The sequence below is a fragment of the Nothoprocta perdicaria genome, unplaced genomic scaffold (genome assembly GCF_003342845.1).
Source record: "Nothoprocta perdicaria isolate Ctin4 unplaced genomic scaffold, notPer1 scaffold_47, whole genome shotgun sequence".
In the NCBI taxonomy this organism is placed as follows: Eukaryota; Metazoa; Chordata; class Aves; order Tinamiformes; family Tinamidae; genus Nothoprocta; species Nothoprocta perdicaria.
In genome coordinates, this window is record NW_020455721.1 from 3,623,713 (window position 1) to 3,648,466 (window position 24,754).

The window sequence follows — 24,754 nt, forward strand, 5'->3', positions numbered from 1 at the left end:
TGAAAGATAGATTTTTCCAGTAACATGAAAATATAGCGTAGTGTTTGTTTGCTTTTTTCCATGGCTTTATTTAATAGGAGATTCAAAGATATACAAAAATTCCCCAGATCTTGAATGCAGGGATTAAGCATCATTGGTTCAGGTTACAAAGCAAACAGCTGTCTTTTGCTTTTAAAAGCTTATGAAGTTAAGTTCAGTACTGAGGTATATAGCAACAGTATTTTAGGCAGCATTTGGCACAGACAGCGTTCCATGCCTGTATTTGTAATAATAAATGCCAACGCTTCTGCCTTTAAGTTCCCTTTTTTATTAGAATATTTAAGTAGAAAGGCCATCTATAAGCATCTTATATATAAAATATGTAAATGTGTGTGTGTGTATATATATATGCATGAAACAGGTGCATGTGTTTGAACTGAATGTGTGTCTACTTTATATGCTAAATACATTGCTGCTATACAATAGATGCTATACAAACATATTGAAAATATGTGCTTTTATCTTACAAAAGGATTTAAATGCATATCTCTTATAATATTACTAAAATGCCAGAGCTAGTGCTGCTTCAAATAACTGAATTTCTAGAATTTGTATTTAGTGTTCTATATGCAGACATGTGAAGTGTCAAGAGATTTGTTATTTGGAAAAGATTTTGGAAAATGCAGAGGTTAGCATGGGCTGAATCCAGCACCCAGGCAAGACGACCAGCCTGCAGATGAATTTAATGAAGAGCTCTAGGTCAGACACCAACTTCCAATTAACTTTTTTTAGCTGATTGGAAAATGAATGTGAAATACAGATGATTGTGCAGACATTTGTTTACAGGAAATGACAAACTCAGTGGTTTAAGGGCATGGAGGCTTAATAGCTTTGATGCAAGTGGTCCCAGTTGCAAGGCACTTGGTTGCAGACCAGGTTCTGCTCTTGCAGCCTGTACGACTTGTGCTTTTGTGTTTGTTTTTGAAAGGAAACAAACAGTCACCGAGGAGTTGGCTGCAAAAATCGTATACAGCTTAGATATGTTGGTGTTTAAAAGTCTACTTGTGGAAAAATTGTATGCTATTCTAAGTGTGCAATGTAGATTTTCAGTATTTTGTTTTCCTCCAGTATGTGTAGACATGTGCATGCATATGTAGCAGACAGTACATAGGCTATGTTGGATGAGAGTTGTAGGAAGAATCTGAACTTTAAGAATTTGTGTTGAGTTTTGCAATCTTAATGTTGATTCTTTTAAATATTAAAAAAAAAAATACATTAAAAAAAATATATAGCCATATGTGTGGCCTGTCCAGGTGACCACAGTCACTTGGCTACTGGCTATGGAGCATCCACGTGCAGGAGCTGGGGCCTCCTCTCTCTCTGCCCTTCTTGCACTGGCAGCCCTAATAGGGGCCCTGCTGTCCCTCTAGTTAGTGATTTTTGCTGACTTTATGAGAACTTCACTACTTTTGAGGGAACATCTAGCTGAAGTTAGATGGTGAGTTTTAAAGTTACTACAGGGTCTCTGACAGATGAAATGAAAACAGAGCCCGCACACCCTTGCTTCCCTTTGAAGGAAGACACGCTTTGAAGGAAGAGTTATTTAAAATATGTCCAGTTTTTGCCTGATTAGTTATTGACCTTCTGACTTTTTTTAGGTTCAGCAAATAGATCGTGTAGTAGAAGTTGTGGAGGAAACTATTAAAGGTAAGCATTGCACTTGAAATGTTTGCAGCCAGCTTGGAAGATGTAAGCGTTTTCTAACAGAAGTGCTGTTAACGTTTCTGATCAACCTACACATTTACTCCTATAGCTCTGTGTTTGAGCTATGCCATAATCTGCCATGTGTGCCTGGTGTAAGGAATGACTCCAAAGATTGACTCTGGCAGGAGCTCCGGGAACTTTTGGGTTCATAGGTAAAAGATCTTGAAGAGACTTCAGAAATCAATGTTAGATGTGTTGGTTGAAGTTCTGCTCTGTATTTACTCAGTGCCCTGGCTCCATTTTCCTATGTTTAGCACTCCTGTTTTCTTGCTTTTATCTGCTTTGGATCACTTCCCTGAGCTTTCCTCAACATGACAGATAAATTACCCCCTGGTTTAATGTTCTCATGTAACCATGTTCCTTGTTCTGTCTCAACGAGTTCATATGTGCACTCACACACTGTACTTCCCAGTGCAGTGCAGCAGAGACAGACTTGTTTCTTTAGTCTGACTAGTAAACATTTGCTGTTAAATAAATATATTTGTCTGGTTCTTTTGGGGTTACCTGAGTTTGTCTCCGTTACTTATCAGGCCGTAAAAATTACTGTTCTGTGAAGCTTCGGATTACAAGGTTTAGTTTAATTAGCTGCACTTTCAATATAAACAAGGGTCTGGTCCACAAGATCCTGCCTCTAACTTTAATGCTGGAGTATGTTGCTTTTGAAGTATAGCATAAAAATGTGGGAAACAGTGCTGGGGGGGGAAAAGTATATAGTGTAGTGTATAGCTTTTACAGACTCCACTTTGACTGCATTTATACAATTTTGTATTACTCTGAGTGATTTTTTTTTGGTACAAGAGGATGATGTTTATAAAAAGATACTGATGATTTCTTTAATAAGAAAAAAAAACAGAACTTGTTTCCTGCACTTAATTCAGATTTGCATCTTCATTCATGACTCACCCTCACTGAAGTCAACATGCTCTAGATTATTTCTGAGATTTAGAATAACTCCATGAAGGAAGCTACTGTCTAATGGGAACCAGTAAGGTGGGATCAACTCTGAAGAAATGAGTAATGCCAACTTTAGTCTTGTGGGATATTTTTTTTTCCTTCCTTCTACTTACTAAGCTGTAGTAACAAGGAAGAAGCATTCATTTTTGTTACTAAATGAGCCAGGTTATTGCCCCAGAAATGCCACAGTGTTTATGGCAATATGCTGGAGATGGGGTACATCAGGATTTTTACAACAGTGCAGAATTCAAATCCCTATCTCATTTTAATGCATTTTAGCTATTTTTAAGAGCTTAAAACAATAACCTGGGTCAGTGTGCCCTCCCTTTGCGGGAACAGGCTTTATAGTTATTACCCTGACTCAGGGCATTGCTGTTTTTTGATACCATGTTTTTTCAGGGTATTGCTATGGAATATTGTGTGACTAGAAAAAAGGCAAACAAATTAATGCCAGTTGTTGAAATGATGTTTTTCACCTGGTTTGTTTTAAGGTTGTATTTTATGTATCAATGCAATATTGGGAAATAGCGTGGTATAAGATTTTTTCGTGTACATTCAAACTTCTTAAAAAGTCTGAATTTTGAGAGGGGGTTTTAGTTCCGTTCTCATCACTGGAGGTGATTTGAATCAAAAGGACTATGTGAGCTGCTGAATTTTGAACAGAGTGCCAGTTTCTTTAGGAATTCCTCAGAAGATAATGGAGCACAGAATTTCTGAGGTTTTCTTGGAGAAAATAAAAAATAATCAAATTGATAGGTGTTGTAGATGATGTTAACTTTGCTTTTGAAAAAGCCAACCATAGAAATAGGAATTTTTATTTAAATGACAAAATTATTTTAATTATGTATTTTTAAAAAGGATAATTGAGTTAATTTATACATTTGGGAACCGCATTCTACTAGTGAAGAAAGAGGTGTGTGATGCTCTTTGGAGTCTTTCCTGAAGCATAGAGAAAAACAAGAATTTTCATTTTCCAACTTAAAAAGAACACTAAAAAATAACAGCACTAGTGGTTAAAAATAATTTAAACTATAAAGTAAATATATGATAGAAATTTTAAGTCTTGTGTATAAACCAAGATGAAATCTAAGCCTTCTATCATGTTAAAACTATGTCTGTTGTTAGAACTTTTGGAGCCTCAAGTGGTTTAGGGAACCGATGGTGTGTGGAGCAGGAGATTAAATCCAGATTCTCGACTGAGTACCAGTTTAGTAAGTTTTTAGTTTGATTTTTGATAAAATTGTATTATGCACTTCCTTTGTCTTTAAAGGAAATATAGTAAAAGGTTGCATTGTTGGGGGTACTCTTGTGTCTATATACTTACTGAGACGGAAAAAAAAAAATCGAAAAGAAGAAAACTCCTTTCTCGAAATTTTGATCTTTCTGTGAAATGTATTTTCTAGTTTAATTTTTCAGCTTTCAAGTTATTGTCAGCAAATCTCTATTCAGAGCAGTATCATTCTGCTAATTCAAAAAGTAGATCGTTTTCAGTGCTCTTTAACTCACGAGTTTAAAACAGAATAATTGCCTGTTTTGAACTGTCCACATCTATTTTTTCAATTCTGCAATAGACATATTTTATGTGTCTTTAGGTTTTGCATCCATCTTCTTCCAGAAAATGGGAAAATGTTCATGTTGATCACACTGCAATTTAAAGCACTCAAGTGTTTAAGAGGCCCTATGAAGAGTCACTTTTGTATCACCTTGACTTTTATTGTGTGCCTAAAGGAACTTTGAAATTTCTTTATTACGGGGTGAATTCTGAAACTGTTTAATATGCAAATTCTTTTTTATTTTTGAATTTAGGGCTTCAGATGTCTAGGACATTTCCCTCTGCTCCCCAGGCTTTAGCGCTCGGATGTCTCTGCTGTGGAAGGTCTCCAGGGAAGGGGGAATGGACCGGCAGGGCATTCATACAGAGCTGTGTTTAGCGGAGGCCTTAGGGAGATGCGGGGCCCACGTTGAATGGAGTTTAGTCCGTATTGTCGGTCTGACTTGTGCACTAAGCATAGTTTTACAATGGGTCATTAGACTTGACTGCAGAAAACAACCAAAGGAAATTACTTCAGGGTTCAGCCTTCATACCTTGCATAAACTTTCCAGCTTTCAGTCACGCTGACCTGTGTGGCGAAGCTGCCCATCCATTCCCAGTTTAAACTTTAACTACTGTTAAATTTGCCTTCATGGGGATACTCATTATGGGCCATTGATACCAGTGGTAGCTCATGTGAAAGTAAGTGGAGAAGTGGTGCTGTATCAGATGTGCTATATGTAGTAGCATTTACATGTATGCAGCAGCATAGTGAGCAGGATTTGTGTGTGCGCTTTGAGTTCATTGCAATCTGCTCTTCTCAGTTTCTGTAACTTTGGGGTAGCTTTGACTTGAGCTGGTGAGGAACAAAAGGAAAAAAGGAGAAAAAAAAGTAGGAGTCAGGCTTAAGGAGAAGTGTTTATTTGGCTTCCTGTCAGGAAACTATTTGTGCTTGACATGCAGCTTGAGTCGGGTCATGGGGAGGGTCGTGGCCTCACCGAGTCCCTGTTTCTGTTGTTATATCCTTCAAAAACTGGGAGGAAGAGAGGAGTCTTTTCTGAAAGAGTGGGTGAAATACATAAATATTTTACTATTACATTTGTAATTGTATTTCTAGCTAGTACAGTTGTCTTTTTAAACTTAACAATAATAAGTAGTGGTACGAGGTGCTGAATTTGTGCAAGGGGTTCTTTATATTTGACAGACTGAAAAGGTGTGTGAGGGTCAAAGATGGGTTTTCAATAGGACACATATCATTATAATTTGAATTACTGAAATGTCAAATGAATGTTTACAAGATTCAGAATTACCCATCTGTGTGCATTAAAAGCTGAGGTAAAGAGCACAGAACTGTAAATCTCCCTCCCTTACGTCCCTGGATTAAATAAATAATTGTGGACTTCTTGTTTGCTTGTTCCTGTTATCCAAGAAACCAGCTTTATATGTAGGTAGAGTGTCATTACAGGGACAAGTATCATTTAATTTACTATTAACTTTGGGAATTGCTTTGATAATCAACATTGATTTTGGGAAGATTTGTATCTCTTCTGTCCCACAGTTTTTAAATGAAGGCACATACACTCAGCTGAGCACTTCAGGAATCGTACAATCATTATGGTTGGAAAAGACCTTTAAGATCACGGAGTCCTACCATAAACCCTTCAACACCGTGCCTGCTAAACCAGGTCACTTAGTGACTGGTTCAAGTTTTGATTTCTTGTTTTTAGCTGCTTATGACATACTGAAGGTTGAGTATTAAATAACACAGAGTGTCTACCACTGAAAGATGAGTTTGAATGTAAATTTGATTGTCTGCATCAATATCAGTTCAGGCAGTTTAGTTTTATAGACTGTAATTTAAAGAAAAGAGTAGAGTATGATTGAGAATATGCAGAAATAATAGGGAGACTGCTTCTGCAATGGCACATTTAAATTGCTCTGTAAACCATAGGTTAATGGTGCAGCTCAAAATAGAAGTTTTGTCTGATGGGGCTAGAGACTTTCTTCCCAAGTAATTTGTTTCTCTCCTGGCACCGAAGTCTGATGCCCTCTTTGCTATGTCTGTTCAAAAGCAGAGCATGAGAGATACTGGGTATGAAAGATGATCCAAAATCTTAAGTGGATTTTATAATTATTTTCCCAGTGTAGTTATTGCATTGATTTGGTTTGCCAAGCTGTAAGAACATGGCTGTTGCAATGATTGCTGTTACTATGATGGCTTTATTTTGTAAATAGTTTACAAAACCTGAATGGGAGCGAAAAGAAGAAAATGAGCAATGATGGGGCACAGGGTTCAAGCTGCAAACCTTAATAGCAAAACTCATTGCTTAGCATTGCCATTGCTACATAAACCCATGATGTGCGTGGAAAAGATGTCTTTTAGACCTATAGGTCCTTTTTTTTCCCTGTTTCATTTGACTCAAAATTTTGTTTCTTTGAAAGATTGTGCTTCCAATTCTCCTGAAGTTAAGAGCAATGCCTTTGATCAAGTGCATTTCTTCCCAGAGGAGTGGGCAGGAGAGGGGTCGGGGGAAATCTGTCTGTAGCTGATTCTTAATATTGTCCATTTGAATTTGGCAACCAGCATTCTCATTTCACAGCAAATTGAAGTTAGTCTTTTTTTTTTTTTCCAGGAAAACAATAATATCACATGATGATTTTTTTTATTGAAGTAGAGCTATGAAGTGCTTGAATTATGGAAAAAAGAAATCCACTGCCTTAATTGTGCTTTTCAAACTCTGTTTTGCTGTGAGGGTAATGTAGATATGCCAGAGATACTGTATTATATGTATCTGTATTTCATTCTATGAAGTTTTTATATGGCAATTGTTTTTGTTTATATGGACCTCTTTTACTGTCTTGTTCTTATACTTCTGTTTTAGTACTTACAGGAATTGTTTTGGTTATTGAATGATACTTTGCAGGAATACTAAGCATAAATTACTGTATGCTAAAAGGAGAGAAAGTGAGGTATGAATTTTAGCAATCTGGGCTACCTTCAGAACTTTTTAGTAGTTGTCAGATTGCCTCACTGCATTTTACTGCCTTGTTTTTTGAAATTATTTCAAGCACATTTTATAAAGCTTCTGTCTTCGCTCATGTGATGACCATACTCTGCATTCTTCCGAAACAGAGTAGCTGGATGCTAATCTCTTCCAAGTGCAAAGCTTAGGAAACATTGTTATCCCAAGCCAGCTTTAAACAGGCCTGATGCTTATTAGTATCTGTGGCTTTCCCTGAAGCTTTGCGAGAGCTGGTGTAGCCCGGAATGAGATTTTTTTTTTTTTTTTTTTTTTTTAGGAGAGCAGCAGAGGCTGGGCTGAGCTCAACATCTGTGAGCAGCCCGATGAGACTGTTCACGTGGCCCAGGACACGCTGTTTCCATGGGGGACTCTGATGTGCAGATGGGGAATAGACCCGATGAGCGCTTCTGACAGCACTGCTGGCTCTCCCCTATCTCATAATCAGACTGATTCCTCCTAGCGCTGATTGAGGAAGGAGTTTGGCTCTTGCACAATGCTCCCATCGCTGCTGAGTGAGGGGAGGAAGAACATTCAGCTGGGTGCTCAGCAAGAGCGGGGCACACGCCACCCAGCCTGGGCTTGGCTTGCTTTCCCAGCTCTGGGTCTCTCCTGGCTGCCGATTCCGTCGGGGGGTGAAGCAGGGTCTAGGGGCCGAGCCTGGCTAGGCCCTGCAGCCTGGCTCTGCAGCGACTCCAGGTCTGACCAAAAGGCTTAGGCTAAAAATGGGCCGCAGTCCAGCTGAGCTGCAAGGGGTTAGGCAGCTTGCTGTGTCTTTGCATCCCAGATGCTGCTGTGTTTGTGGAGAGACACAAAATCACCTCTCTGGAAGGTTGCCCGTGGCCTGTAGATACAGAGCTAGAACACCACTCTGTAAATAAAACTTGATTTCAAAATGAGTTTTGCAGTACCTCCTGGTTTCCTTTACATTTATATTTTGAGTCTGCTCTTATGCATTGATCTCCATAACATGCCTTTGTTACTGTCACTGTCTTTCAGCAATTTACTTGATCCATCTTTCAGTCCCTTAGCACTGCTTTTGTTTGCCTCCTTCCACACCTTCCTTTAGTGTTCAGGGAAATTTCTTTCCTTGACCTCTGTTCGTATGGCTTTGCCTTCCTTAGGGGCACTGCTCCTCTGTGCTTTCCCCCCGCAGTGTTAGCATAAAGGAAAGGAAGCTCTGTATTTATTAAGAAATAACGGTGGAAGGAAATATGTGCAAGAGTACATGAAATAGTGCTTCATTCCCGTTCCTTGAAGATGCAGGAGAAGATCAAACAGGTTGGTGAGAGACTCCTGGGACATATAGAATAGCACATCAGCAGCCTTGCGAAGAGAAGTGTCTTTAGGAAATGGTGAATAACCTCCAAGTGTAAGTGATGCAACTGGAGGAGGAAAAGACTGGCCGAGAGAGCAGCCAGTGACACAGTGGAAGCTGCTGTTGCCAAGGCCGGGGTTTCCTGCACCTTTGAGGATTCCTCTTCAAAGTAGTATTTCTTAAGCTGTATTTTAAAGACACATTAGCTCTATCAGCGTGTGTTACATATTTGCAATACAGATAGGGAGCTGTTGAATTTAAGTTCCCGAAGTTTCCTCCTCTCTCTGACTTATCCTTGTGTCAAACTGGCCGAATACCAGTCAGCGTTTGAATGTCTTTAACACGTGCAGCTTCCGTGGGTCTAGGTGAATCTGAGATCCACGGCACATTTAGCTCTTATTTTTTTAGCTCTTTTTTTTTTTTTTTTTTAAAGCTAAGAGCATTATTTAGCTCTAAAAATTTCAACTTCATTTTACTACTCCCACTTCTACTCCCAGTTCTATTGGTAGTAGAGCTCTACTCCCAGTTTCCTCCGCATGTCTGTGTTTTAGATGTTCGCTGGCAGGCTCCTGAAGCGTGTACGTCTACAAATAAAGGTATATGTGCTTACCACTTAATATTGTGTGCTTTTTGTATCCTTTATAACAAAAGAAAAGGAATGCCTTGGAACTACTTTCATTTTGCATACTGATCAAACTGACCCATGTAAAAGCTCTTAGGTTAACAATAGACCTTATCCTGCTAAGTTCATTCCAGCCTCATCCTCTGTGAGAACAGTGCCAAAGTGATATTAGTAGTGGCTGCTCAGTTGTATGTAAAGGAGGAATTCATTTTAAACAGTTCTGGAAATCAGAGCTCCGGTTCTTTTTGAGTTGCTTCTAACCTGATCCCATATACACTTGCTATGAGTGGTTCTGCTCTATGAGCTTCCTCACTGCCCCTGATCAGTGCTATCCTTGCATTGTTCTGCAGTAATTATCTAGTAATCAGTGAATAGCTGCTCTGGAGCGTGGCCTGAACCATTAATTAAACTTTTTTTTTTTAATAGTATTGTATCTGTTGGTAAACTATATGTAAGTAGATTATCTTCATTGTAGAAGAAACTTTCAGGACTAGAAAGTGTTTACACTCTCAAATATCTATGTATCCCTAAGCTATTATTACAGAGCTCCCATCTCTGGTGAATCTTGTCATCTAATTCATGATGATTCATCAAAAGCAAAAGTTTTTATTTGATGGCTTGAGTAGAACACTTGTTAATATGGAAGTTGAACTTGCATTACCTTAGTTTTCAAAAATGTTTTTGTACTAGACTTTAACTACTTCTAGATTTAGTGCGCCTAGTTTTGTCCTCCTAGTGGACAGGCTTTAGCTGTCCAGCTAAGCCAGAGCGGGTATGTAACTCATTCAGGTAAAGTGCTTTAGAGAGAGAGCCCAGCAGAATGTTTTGCCCCATTCTAATTCTGAGCATTGAATGCTCAGAATGCTCATAAATAAGATTAAAAAATTAGTGCTTTGTTTAGTATACTTCAGGTTAGTGAGAGGTTAATACTGGTTAAACCAATTCTGGAAAAAAAGTTGTTTTGCCTAGTCCTTACTGAACATGACAAAATACTTATTTTTAAGTTTTCTTGAAAGAAGTATGGGGAAAGAAAGATCTACAGCATGTGAAAAAGTATGATTCAGTGTTTATCAAGCTATGTTTTATTAACAGCAGCAATACTGTAAACAGATGCTTTAGTGATTACTGAAAATGCAACAAAATAGTCCTTGTACTGAGCAGCAGTAGTAGTACTTAAGGTCAAGAATACTATAAGTAAATTTTTAAAAATATGTATTTTTAAGTTTATTGTTCCTGTAATGCGGAATACGATAGTTGAATATATAATGATGCTTGTATTCTGGAAGCACTAAATTTCTTTAAGACCTCATCTCCCAGTACTGTTTTTTTATCCTCTGGTGTTTGGAGTCATAAATACAGGGGTGTAATTTTTGATCTACACAGATTTTTTTTATTTTTTTTTTCTCTCCAGGCACCTTTGTATTAAATTGCCTTTCAGTGTAAATCAATAGCAATGTGTAAAAAAAAAAATCTAGGCATATTTCATGCGAAAATAAGCTGCCAAATGTGACTTTTTGACCTTGCAACAGTGTGTGTGCAAGCTCAGGAAGGGGTATATGCCACTTTGAAGGTGGCCAGAGAGGCTGATGTGACAGGTAGGATGGAGCTGGGAGCTGTACAGTGGTTCATGGGGGAGATAACAAGAGAGATGGGGTTTCTTTCCTCAATTAAGAAACTCTCAAGTTAAGAGAGGTTATGCCTTAGGCTCCCTGGTGAGTTATACTTTACATGCAAGTGCATGGGTTTGGTAGCCTACCTAACATCTCAAAGACATTGCAAGGAGTTCTAGGAGATTTGTAGACATACTTTCTAAACTCTTGTAGTGTTTCTTGTTGCTTCTTCTTTCTGTTTTTGTAAGAAAACATGGATTATTATGAAGTTGTGCTTACTGCACTGGTTTGCCATTATCTCCATGCCCCTCTGCCCTGACTAGTTTTTAGTCCTTTGGCAAATCTCAAAGAGAATGAAGACAAATAGTGAAGTCTAAAGCATACTTGTTTTCCCACAGTTCCATGAAGATATTTGTCTCTCTCTCAATGTTCATAGGATGGGAATGACTGAGGCATGGGCTAGATTCTTATTAGACAACAGTAATTCACTTAGCTCCTCACTGTAGGGATACAAATTCAAAGGGGATCAAGCTTCACTGATTCTACTCAGTGAGATATTACTTGTTGCTTTACACTTCAGAAATCTTTTTGGACCCTAATTCTAAATGTGTGAATTTAAAAGGTGGCGGTTTGTTGTTATATTTTTCAACCTTATTGTTTTAAGAATGCTCCTAAAATAAGAATGGTGTATTTTCAGCCAATAATTCAAATAATGGTTCAGTCTGGTAAGGCAATTGAATATATAAAAAATGGAGAAACTGTTTTCTTCCAAATAAACCACAGTATGAGGAAATACAAAAAGGAATGTTCCCTGTTCCTAGTTGAATTCTTATGCCTGCCCTAATGCAATTACTTTTTTTATAAAAGTAAAATAAAATGGTGTCATGCCTGTGGCTCCTCAACGAACCATTAGATTGGAAAATAACTGGTTGTACCATCAGACAAAGATGCTGCTGTTATCGTCTTGAAAAGGTAGAAATGAATAATTTAGCAAATGTTAATATCATAAGCAGCATATTACTAAATTAGTAGTAGGATGGAATGAAACTTTTGTCAAATGCAAAAATAATATATTTTTCAATTGTTGAATTTACAACATCTCTTTCAAGTATTAACAATTATGATATTAGATCAGTATTATATCTTCATACTGTGAAATTTTTGATTGAGAATTTTTATGTACTTTAAAAAGATAAATAAAACTGAGAAACATGGTATACCAAATCTCTGAGCTCTTGTTGCCATATTAGAGAAAGAATTCAGAATATAAGTTAAATTTATTTTTAATTAATGTCTCAGACATTCCTAATAAAGACTTTCATAGATAAATCAGTTCTGTAAGCCACTGCTAGGTTAGTGTAGGTTAGCAGATTAGGTTGCCCATTGATTTTACTTGTTCCAAATTTGAAATCTAAATTGTTGTGCTAGATGTAGATTCGTGGCTTTGTGCTTCTCCCCCCTTCCCCTTTCCTTTTATGGAGTAGTTTTTCTTGCCTTAAGTATTTTAAGGAAATACTTAACATTATTAGCAAAGATCTTTTTAGCTTTGGGATGATTCCTTTTTCTCCCTTTCCTCAACTCCAAGTAGTGGCTACTGTCCACCTTAGCTTTTGCTTTATGTTGTAAATGCTGCAGTCTTTTTAATGACTTGGGAATGTTTTACTCTAGCTCTTTCAATAATATATGCTTAGTTGCTTTCATTTCTCATGGTTACATTTTGCTTGTGAATACACTTGCTCTCTGCTCTTTAAATCAAAGACTCGGGCTGGTGTAGCCTGTGTCTTGCTGAAGGCAGTTGGTGGTGGTATTTCTAATTTATTCTCCTACTATCACTGGCTTTAGGAAAGCCAGCTGACTTCTCACCTGTGGCCTCCTCCATGTGGGAGAAACCTGCACAAATGCCCTCCTGGCTTGGTCAGCGCAACCATCTGGATAGGTCTGAGAACTTGGGATTGGGTCAATCTCTCTTCCCCGACTCCTCCTCTTTGATGCCAGTAGCCTTCAGTGAAGGGCACCGATGTAGATGGACTCTTTGCTTAGCAGAGTCTTAACACAGCTCCTGCAAGGGTGTCTGTATGCTGAGTGGGCAACAGATGCCTCTCCGTGTCCTGTCAGAAACAGAAGCTTTCTGCTCCGGGAGGGATCTGTTGCGGTAGGAAAAGATCAGAGTTGTTGGGAGGAGAGTATGCATGTCATTGTAGACAGCAAGGAATTTGCAGATTAAAATCCCAGGTAATCAGAGACTAGGGGTTGAATGAACAAACCCCTCTACTCCCCAAATAAAGAACGTTTTCTTGCCAAGGGACTTGGTAGAATTGAAGTGGGGAGGCCAATCCTGACTGTAAATCTTGTTTAGCCCTGAACGTGTTATTGGGATACGCTCCACAACAGTTTTACTCAGACAAAATGCTCAAGTAAGTTTGATTCAAATATGCTGGTTCTCCATGTAATTAGTTTAAAAATATTTAAGGGCACTTTACCTACACATTTAAACTTGAATAAAAAGTAGGGGGCAAAGAACCCACAAACTTTTATTTCTGCCATGTGAGTCATTTAAATACTGCCATATTGTTCTTTGCTTGAGAATCTGAAAATGAAACTGCTTTAATTGATCATTTTAATTGAAGAGACCAGAAAATGCAAATATGAAAAGCCAATTGGATGAAATCATTTGTATATTTTAAGAAGACTTACCTTATTTGTTAGGGTCTTAAATAATGTAGGAATAACGTATTATCTTCTTCTCATTTTCACTCCTTAGGTGTAAATGCTTCTTGTGAAGAAAAAAGATGCAAAACAAATGTGATGGGACTTGTGTTTAGTATTGACTCTGCTTTTTCTACTTCATTTGAAGGTCATTCTGTGAGATTACTGGGTCAGAAAAAGGATAATGGAAAACGTTTGGGAGGAGCACGACTGGACCTGCCAAAAATTAGGAAGAATCCACTTATAGAAATCATTTCCATCAATACAGGGTAAGAAACTTCTGAACTTACATAATATTTGTCACTACTGAGGAGTTCAATTTATCATTTTTTGTAGGCCTGCCTTATAACTCCTAAGTTATACAGAAAGAAGGACGACCACTTGAAATTATAAATTTTTTGGCATTCCTTCTTTCTGCAAAATAAATTCCTGCTTATTTGGTGCAAGAATTGAAAAAAAAAATTGGTGGCGAGGGGGAAGATTATTTTAGTCTCTTTTGCTCTTTTGAGTTTTTTGGAAGGCAGTTCTTAAATATCACTCTTAGTGTTAAGATCTGCAAATACCTCATTTTAGGCCTAGATGTATTAATGGCCAAATTAGACATGTTCATTCATTTCTTGCTCTTTACCCCTTTGATACATTTATAAAGAATTGCCGTGTTCAAATTTCAGCCTTTGCTTCAGCTCTACTCATCAAGATTGCCATTTCTCATCCATAACACTCATCTATAAGACATTTTTCTGTTCTGTGTTTTGCTTTGAGGGATTGCATTTGTAAGGCTGATATCTTTCTTTTCCAGACTGCACTTAGTCAATTCTGCTCACTCATCTCCCATTGGGCCTGTATCACCCCCCCCCCCAAAAAAAAAAAAAAAAAAAAAAAAAAGTCTGATTTTTTTTCTCTCTCCTCCAATTGATGTAGTAATTTCCCAAGTGCTGAAATATAAAGTGCTTTGCCTCAGGCACTCCAGGTAGATGAGCACTTGCTAGAAGACACATTATAGTAAATCTTAGCATTCTTCATTTTCATTTAAGTCTAGCACTTTTGTAAACATTTCATAAACTAGTTTTGCTGGTGTCCTTCATTTGCTTTCATATCTTTAGGTATTCTTTTGATGATATTTTACTGTAGTAGCTGGTGTGCTATTTAGATCAGAGTGCTAGTTCAAGATTTAATATATTTTTTCTTCCTTTTTTTTTTTTTTAAATCCTCTTTGGTCCACTTAATTATTTTAAGTGAGCTACACTTTCTTTCTCTATTTGCCTATGCCAGGTAAATTCTGTTCTTTCTCTATATTTACCTATGCCAGGTAAAGGCAATTAAGGCCCTGTGGTGCTTAACCCATTTTATAAATGGGGTCTTAATGAATTCTTGGCTTCTCCTGTAGCTCTGCAGGAGGAAAACTGACTTGCTTGAACATGTGTATCCCACAGCCCTAGAGCATTAGAGTCCTTGGTGGCTTGTGTCAGCCCCATCTCCCTCTCCAGGAACATGAATATCTTATGCGTTGTGCAAGCCTGAAATTCTGTTCTTTCATCGTTTTCCCATCTCAAGCAGTTTTTCAGTTTTATGGTAAGTTAGGGAGTATGGAGATCAAATTTTTGCAAGAGCTGCATTTTAATTTTATATGAGATCATAGAATATTCTCTCTCTATATTGCATTTCAGCATTTGTTTAAGATCAAGTCTGAAAAATGCTGTAAATGGAACTACATGGCCAAGAAACTTAATACTTTCAACTTTTTTTTTTAATGTGGACATTTCAAGATAATGTATGTGATTTTGTTAACTTTTGTTGCATTCTAAAATTTACCCATGCTAAAGCTTTCTCTCCTATTTACTTTTTCTTTCTCTCCTATTTACTTTTGATGGCTGGATTCCTGGCTGGATGAGGTGTTAGATAACATAATAATAATAATACTCGTAAAAAGTCTGGAAAGACTTTAGTGACATGCACAGGTTAATGCCCATGCCTGGCAAACTTTTCAGTATTAAAAGTGGATCATAAACCTCTTTAGTGCAGCGGATTAGGTGTCTGATGACAAAGAAATATCAGAGGTTTTCCACCTAAGAATGGCACACAGAGGAGCAGGGAACGGAGGGTTTGCAAACAGAAAGCCATCAGGATGCCCAGCATATATATATATATTTTTTCATCTTCCGTATAGGGAATGGTTATTGGCAGCATAAGCTACTTTAGCAAGAGGTAGTGAGGTCGGTGGGAGCACTGGAAGATGTTGCAGTTTTGTCAGTGAGCTGTTTAGCTGCTCTGCTGAGGGTCCTGTCATGGGGCCGCGTTCCAGGGCTCAGGGGTTGCCCGGCAGACTCTGCACCTTGGGCTCATGTGGCCCGGGACTGACTAGACACAGACAGAGGAGACCGAGTCTCCTGAATCTGGCAACCTTTCCACAGAGAAAATAGCAGTCAGTTCTTGAGAGGCTTTTTTTTAATTATTATTATTTATGGACGTAACCATGTTCTCCAGATTTTTGGCTAATTGAACTGGCTGAGCTAGATTCCTACCTTTTTGTGGTATTTAGCAAATGCCAGCCGCACATATGATGCTCCCTGCTAACTTGCTTTGTGCATTCATGTTACCTCTGACTCCTTTAGAGCCTCTAGGATGATTTTTCTCAAGTTGCCACTTTGAAAACATACTGAAATATCTTTGATTCAATCCTATACATGGGAGGAAAAAAATATAATAAATTTAATGGCAGAAGTCTGTGGAAGCTTTTGCCCCTCCTCTGTTGAAGGTAGTAAAGTATTTCAGTCAGAAGCTCATCAGCTCAATGAAAAAGCTACTGCTCCTTTGGCTTTCTGTATTTTTTTGTGTAGTCCATTCTCTTCCCTAGGAATTCCCTAGGGTTAACCTAGCATCTCTAGGTTCACCCTAATCTCTAGGTTAAAAAAAATAATTAAAAAATTCCTTCTATTGTGTGAAAAAATAAATTACCTGCTGTCTGGCAGTAATAAACTTGTTGGGTTTTTTTAGCAAGCTCATAGATACTTGTATCTACCCAGCTATCCCACAATGTTGTCACCTTTTCCATTTTCTAAAACATTGCTGTTCCCATCTTGAGTGAATACTTAGTCTGAATTGCAAATTAATTCCTATTTTGTTTAAAAAAAAGACTAAATACTTGCATTTGAATTTCATGTCTTCAATAGATTTTTATCTTATTGATAAATAGCATGCATTTTTTTCTATGTCTTAATACTTAATTTTTCAAGATACTCTACAAGTGATTTACTGCAATTAACAGGATTTTGATTTTAGAATAAAAGATCTGTGTATCTTTTGACTGGCATTCAACTTTGGAGAGGCAAAACAGTTCTGGTGATAATAACATTATAGTTACTATATAATGCTATAAATATATCTACATATATTTTCAACATACTTAAGTGATGTAATTTTGGCTCTATGTGAGCTTATCGTATCATATAGATAATATCATATCAAATAGTCACTATTGAACTCCAACATGTCTGCCATTCCAGTGCATATCATGCAATTTAGTCTCAGAAAACAGGGCTAGCAATCCTGGGAAGCCAATAGTCTCCTGAAAGGACACCTCTCCACCAAAACTCTGGGTATTTGTTTATTTTTTTTCCTTTAATCAGTATTTTGCATGAACATAATTTTAGCTTCCAACAAAGCTATATGCTAGACATGTATTTAGCAAGTCATATGCAATATAACAATCTTTTTGCTTTGGCACAGCAGTTCACAGAATAATACATATAATGAAAATGTGTGAAATGTTTGAATATAAAATGAAAATGCACAACTGTGAGTATCTGTGGAAGGCATTTTAATTTTTAGCATACCATCTGAAAAGTTGATATTCCAACAGTTGCAGAAACCACAGTGCTGTAATAGAGGGAAGAGGAAAAAGAGTTGTTTACAACAGAAAGGTTTTTTTTAACAGCCTACTTTATTTTTTTTTGCCTAAGGTCTCTTTCCACTGCAGCTTACTGTAACTCACATCCAGGGTCATTATTTCCTAATTAGTATATTTAAATAGGGTATTGATGACAGCTTCTGAAAGATTGCTCTTTCTCAGTTACTGCAAATTTCCTGCAATCTTAATAATTCACACTTAAAGAAGGGAATATAAAAGTATTGAAGTATTTAATTTATCTAAAGAACTTGTTAAGCCCTTTTGTTGTGACGTCTGAATTTGTCCCAACCTGTGCTGCCTGTTCAGTGGCCAAGTAATCCCGAGCTGGAGCTTCCTTACTTCCCATGGAAACCTTCTGCCAAGGGTGGTTTTGAGTAAAGAATTCCAAACAACCTTAAAAGATGTGTTCCTTAGTACATCAGATACCTGCAGCTGTGACATTATTTGTGGTATAATTTCCACAGATTAGCAATTATTTGTGTGTGTGTGTGTGTGTGTGTTTTCCTTGGTGGTGGTGTCAGATGCTGTTGGAATGCCTCTAGGACGGGTGTTTGTTTTTCTGAACAGCAAGCTCTGTCTCCTGTTCCAAAGAGTGTTCAGCCAGTCCTTCATTAAGCCTGCTGACGTATGACATGTAAGAGTCATTCCAGTAAACAGTGGTTCCTTTGGCATCACTCTCCTATTGGAGATGATATGCAGTGGCAATTTCATAATATCTACCAGTACTGCCAGCTTAACTGTAATAATTTTTTTCACTCTGTTTTTATCAAGAGGGATTTTGAACCTGATTCTTCAGTACTGCAATTAGGTGACATATCGAAGTGAATTGGTGTCTAGTCTGCATTATCCATTTGGCTCCTTATGTAATTCAGTCATATGCTGTTTACATACAGTGAGGGTTTTTAGTGTAGTCACAAGGTGCGTGTTGCTGAAGTCACCTTTGCCCTAGGCAGAAAACAGTATAAAATATTGTTTGTACACAACAAACATTCCTGGTCTTCAGTACTTGCTGTGAAGCATTTAGTACTCATATAATTTCTTTGAGCTATCAGCTTAATTCATTTCCTGTGTTACTGGGAGTCTTTATTAAAGCTCTCATAAATGCAACTATTGGATTTCTTTTGGGTCTACTGAAAAACTTCTCCACTGAGTTGGAATAAAATTGTTTGCTTTGATTGTTTCCATTTTTACACATTTTTTAATTTCATAAAGCTTTTTCCAGCCTCATAAATCTTAGCTTTTGCTGCATATGCCACCATCGTGATAAAAAATTGCGTCAGCCTGCTGCTTATGCTTTCTGTTATACGTCGTCTTGCTCTTGTGTGTCTCATCTTCAGGAAAAACTTGCTATTTCACAATTCTCTTAAGAAATTCAGGGAGACTTATAAAAGTTGCCAGAAATTGCTATGGAATCCTGTGGACTACAGTACCCCACACAGCTTTGCAAGGCAGTGAGAAAAACAGCAAAAATCACATGCTCGCGCTGCGTCAGCTCATAAAGCTTTGGGCTGCTTCAGGCATCTCTGTGCTCCTTCATCACTAGGTGGCTTCCCACACGCTGCAGCTGGGCTAACCCAAAGGGAAGATGACCAAAATTTTAAGACAATCCACAAATTTTAAGTTGAACTCCTTGGGTAGTATGGAGGGAAGGGCAATGACCTTGATTTCCTTTAGTGCAACTGTGCCATGAAGATTTTTGCAGTTCCAAGTGATGCTTTTTGCTACCGCGTTCCTGATTATTTCAAGCTGTAATGCAGAAAACAGACAGCTTTAACGTATTTGGTATCCGTGTACAGGTTAGCATGAGATATTTTCGTGGGGCTTCCTGCCCTTCTGTTTGGCAGAAGATGACATCCAGCTGCTGATTTGGATCACACAGTGTGCTAGTCTGCTTGAATGAGAAAAGGTGATTTTGAAGTTCCTTGCAGTATCTGTTGTATGTCCTTAATTCTGACCTCAGTATTTTTCTGAGGTTGGAGATAAATTCCTCTATGTTGAGAAAAGCCTTCATTTGTGTCCCTTGTCTTAACACCCATGTATATGTTTTCTGATGGATATGTGGGAAGAATCCCAATAAATATACTTTTTGCATTTCTCAGATTACGGTAGATACTGAGAAGTAACCTCGTATTTGCTAATTACAATTGATACTGTGTTATCTTTAATCCCAGCTTTCCGCAATAAAAAATAAAAGCCTGGAACACAAAATGAGCACTGGACTAGGCATTCTCTTGAGAAAAAAAAGACTATTACTCTGCATATATGTTAGCACAAGAAACGTCTATGCTTTTATATACTCTTCACTTGGGATTTTCTTTTCTTGGCCTATTTTAAACACTGCTGTACAGCTTGAGAGTTTAAAGTGAAGTGCCTGTGCCTTTACTGCTCATCAGCCGAGTCAGATAACTTTGGTTGCCTAATCCTGGCAACCTCTTTTGTTAGCACTGGGAAAACTTCTTCTATGTCAACTAAAATGAAGATGATAAACAGCAGAATTGTCCTAGCTCTACTTGACAAGGAACATTGCTCCACAGTTGTGAGTCGATGGTCCAGCATCCCGGAGGAGCTTTAGTCATGTGTGTTGAGCAAGGAGAGTTATTGCAGTGCTGCAGCTCCACGTAGTTATGGATGCTCAGGTTTCATTTGACCTCTCTGTTCTTATCTGAACAGTCTGCATGAAATGTCCATTGTTAGGTCTTGTTATTGGTCGTTGTTAGGTCATTGTTAACCACCTTGTTAGGTCAAGATGGATTTTTTTTTTTTGAGACCTGGGAGGGGAATGTTGTAAGGGATGTGTAGGAAGAGAAGCTGGAATTTCCCTTTGTTGAGAGTGACATGATATCTAAAACATACTGGGAATGGATTTGGTCTATAGATTGCCTTGGACATAATTTTAATGGAAAGTTTTCCCCCTACATAGGGTGGGCTCCAAACAATTTAGATTTTGCATTATCTGTATATTTTATGAGAATTTCACTGATTTGATTTTTATAGATTTTTTTAATCTCTAAGTCATTACTTTTAAGATAGTTTATGGCATGGCTATGCTAATTACACTGTATTCTCCTGGATCTGTTCTTACAGGAAATTCAAAATTTGAATTTTTATGGTGAGATGAAATTTTCCACTTACCAAAAAAGAAAAACCTTAAAATTTGCATATTTTTACATTATTATTCTTCATCTTCATTCTTGAAATTTGAAATAGTGGGCTTTTTTTTCAGATTCCTAAATGTAAGAGCAACCTATTCATGACCATACCGAATTGAGCAATGGTTTTATTTATGCTTCAAATAATAAAAAAGGAAATGCCTAGGGCAAATTTCTGCACTCCCCTACTATAGCTTTTACTTCAAGATGCAGGAAAGAAGAAAGAAGTATTTATATCATGGATGCATTTCAAAGAGGCAGTTTATGTCCTCATTTCCATCCTATTCCCCACTTTCCCCTATTTTGGAGTTTAGGCAGTAAAATAGTAAATAGACTGGAAACGCAAGTTTTTCTCTAGCAGTGTGGCTTACTAAAAAACCATTGAAATAATGGTTTCAGCTTTTCTCTTGTGTTTTTGCTTTAACCTTTCTGTTGTATAGAAACCCAAATGGCTTGTACAAACCCAAATGAGTGTTTTAGCAAGTACCTACTAGCACAGATGAGACAAAGCTCCTGTATTTCTGATCCCTTGAGGGTTTGGGGATATCTGCAAGATGCAGCGTGAGGAACTGAAGCTACTGAGTAAGTAGATGCTGAGGTGTCTGCAGACTTAGATTGGAGATTATGGTGCAGTATTTCTTCACAAAATGAAGGGGGAAAACAAAAAATGAAGAAGACTGTAAAACAAAAGGTAATTCCCTCCTTCAGCAAGTGGATGCTGCTATGTGATGGTACGGGAGATCCATGTCTCCATGCAGCTTTTTATTTATAAAGCATTCTTGAGTAGCATGGCCCAATGAAGAAGTGAACATTTCAGAAGTGGCTGGAGATGTTTTTCCTCTGCCTGGTCTCTAGTTGTATATGGAATCCTTTGAAGAACTGGATTAATGCACCGTGCCACACTCATTGGTGAAAGTATTTCAGAGATTTCCTCTTTTTTTAGAGAGTAACCATTAGTTTTCTTAAGCAAGCATTTGATATCCTTGCTTGTCCTAAGTCCAGATTTGACTGAGAAGGAAAAAGTGGTGGTGAGATAAGATATTGCATCCCAACTTAGGCTGCAAGAAAGAATTTGTATTTTTTTAGAGAATGCTAATGCTTGTTATATTCTGTTGAAGGCTGAAGCTTATAAAAATATTATATATTTCCTTCTGCTGTGCTGTATAGCAATAACTTAAAGTTTCTGTAGGTAGCTTGATGATAGTCTTCTACAGCGCCGGTGAAAGTAAAAGCTGCTTCCACGTCCTGTCTCAAGTGCTGTCCTTCAAGTTCCTCTTCATAAGGCTGATAAAGAGCTTCTGACTCCTGTCATTAAATAAAACACCTTTGCCAACATGCAAGGTCAACATGGATTAGCTCTAAACATGACACTTAGTTGCCAGTATAGTATTGGCTCCTGCATACGGTCATGTCAAGAAAGGTGTTCTTTAGACCTCTGTTTAATCTGTTCCTTTCTCCTTTGGCTTTATTCCTTTCTTGAGGGACCTGCCTGGTTGTCTACCTAGCAAAAAACATGAATTAGGATGAGATACACACTAAAACTCAAGTGTGTGTTTCTCCTGGAAAAAATGAAACTTACTGTGTGGGATGCAGGAGGCGGGAAGGTTCCTCCTCATTTGGGAGGTTCCTGCTCATTTCTTGGTTTCCCTTCTAGCAAACACAGATGCCTGCAAAGGCTGCCTGCTTTTGCCCTCTGCATGGTGTTGCCAGAGAGTCTAGAAACCAGATTGTTCTCTTGCTGGGATTTTGTCACTGTTAGTTAGAATAGAATTTATCCTTGGCTATGGAATTTAGTTATCAGACTTTCACGGAGGGAGAGAGAAACTTTCTTTGTTCTAGCTCTGTTTGCTGTTGGCTTCATGGAAAAGTGTAAAGGTTCATGGTAGAGTGGAGAGATTCTTGATAAGACATGAAAATTGAATTTCACTTTAACCTCCCCTGGCCATAACTGGTTACCCTGGTCCTTGATGATTTGGAAATTTACATCTGCCTTCCTCTTTTTGCAGAGATTTCTCAAATCTGTAACTCGGGCTTGTTGGGCGCTTTTGTGGTTCTGTGATATTTAAATATATATAAGCAGCAAGGGGAGAATCCACCCAAGAATCCCTAGGAAAGGCAACCATGGTGGGTGACCATGCGGTGGCTTTATGCTGGGGGAGGCATCACTCAAAGGCAACTGTTGGGATGTGACACCTCAGAATTACTCTGAGCAATGGGTTCCCCAATCCGTGCAGAATGTACCCCCGCTTCCTGACTTAAGAGCGTTTCCTTTTCAATGCCATAAGCTTATTTAATCTCAGGAAAGAGGAACTCTGTTTTTCCAAATTCCCTGCCTGCTAGGCAGAGTGAAACATTCCCACTGGAAATACCCAGCCCCGAGCTTCTGTCTCTGTAACTTAACATGCTGAATTTCATCAGCTTGATTTACAGCAAGCCTTTAATGTTTTTGTCTTTTTTCTTTCCTTAATTCCTGCTGTAAAACATATGTTTTCTATTTTTCCTAAAGTAACCATGCATAACTTTTGTTTTTGGAGTTTATCTCTTGGAAGAGAAATAGCACTCTAGCATTTTTTAGGAATTTTGTTGATGTGTGTGGACTTTATGAAAAGGAGCTATTTAAGCAAAGGTCAAGTACAAAATTGTCACTCATCACATGCTTATCTAACTTATTTTTAAACTAATACACAAGTGCCTAACTATCACATGGCCTTTCTTGCATTGCAGACTGGTGCCAGACATAGTGTCTTTTTTTTTTTTTGTTTTTAGGAGATAAATGTCTAGTGGTATTTGTTTTTCGTAAGTGTGTTTGTAAGCCGTGTATATCATAAAATGTTGAATTATTTTGCAGAAGGTAGCATAAGTCTTCACATTGTAAAATGGTACTAAGCTTAAAGCTGCAGCTGGGGAAATGTTTACTGAAGGATTTGTTTAGTCATCCATGTTCCTTTGCTCCAACAGTCTGTGTTTTACATCTTTGTTGAAGAGTTTAAAGAAAAACTCACTTTATTACTGGATTTTTTTTCCTCTGAATTACTTTTTTGATTTTTTTTCTGCTTAAGAGCATTTATTTTCCAAGACTATAGATCATGTACTAGTATCTGCTATTTAGAAAAGTAAAATAATATTGTTTTAATTTAACTTGTCAAACACGTACTGAAATTTTGTCTTCTATTATAGAAATATTTCTTTGTTATATTGCAGTGTGGTAACTTGGAGGTTTTGTTTATAATTATACCACTTAAATGAGGAACAGTCTAGGTGGAAGCTTTAGGTAACCGAGGGGAACATGTGTTCCCAAGTTGAGTCTATTTATGTAGATATCAACATCTTCAGGAAAGTTCAGATTTATAGTTCAGGATCATTGAATGAATCATTTCTGTAATTCTATAATTACATTTCTGTAATTCACAGTAATAAAGTTGACATCTGTTCACCATGTATGCTCTAACCATGTAAATAACCTTTGAATTCAGGCTGAAGACAGTCTCCAGTCTGTCTCCATGTTGCTTGAGCAGGAGACACAAGTTAGTGCTGAGCTTGCTGCTCTGCTTTGTACCTGTAGTTTGCAGGGAAATTCAGCTGTTTTTGTGTTTGATCTTCAGTAGTGTTTCACGGGATCACAGGATGGCTGAGGGTGGAAGGGACCTCTGGAGACCATCTAGGCCAACCCCCTGGTCAAGCAAGACCACCCAGAGCATGTTGCCCAGAATTGTGTCCCGACAACTTGGGAATCTCCCCAAGGATGGAGTCTCCACAACCTCTCTAGGCAGCTTGTTGCGGTGCTGTGTCACCCTCACAGCAAAGAAATTTTTCCTCATGTTCAGACAGAACTGCCTGTGTTCGTGCCCATTGCCTCTTGTCCTGTCCCTGGCCACCATTGAGAAGAGTCTGGCCCCTTCCTCCTGGAAGACACTTATCTGCCTGGATAAGATCCCCCTCAGCCTGCTTTCTCCAGACTGAAGACTCTCAGCTCTCTCAGCCTTTCCTCACATGAGAGATGCTCCAGGCTCTTAGTAATTTGTCTAGCCCTTTGCTGGACTCTCTGCAGTAGCTCCGAGCCTTGCTGGTCCTGGGGAGCCCGGTGTAGGACACTCTACTCCAAATGTGGCCTCCCCAGGACTGAGCAGAGGGTGAATCACATCCCTCCACTTGCTGACAACGCTTTTCCACGTGCACCCCTGGATAACGCTGGCC

At 38.2% G+C, this 24,754-nt stretch overlaps 1 protein-coding gene across 1 annotated transcript in view; it reads left to right on the forward strand.

Moving 5' to 3' along the window:
* Window positions 1-24,754, forward strand: part of CDKAL1 (CDK5 regulatory subunit associated protein 1 like 1) — a 352,009-nt gene that overhangs the window by 116,498 nt on the left and 210,757 nt on the right. The window contains exons 7-8 of the mRNA XM_026047034.1: window positions 1,638-1,686; window positions 13,653-13,773. Coding sequence (XP_025902819.1) covers window positions 1,638-1,686; window positions 13,653-13,773 — 170 coding nt within the window. The remainder of the gene's footprint in view (window positions 1-1,637; window positions 1,687-13,652; window positions 13,774-24,754) is intronic.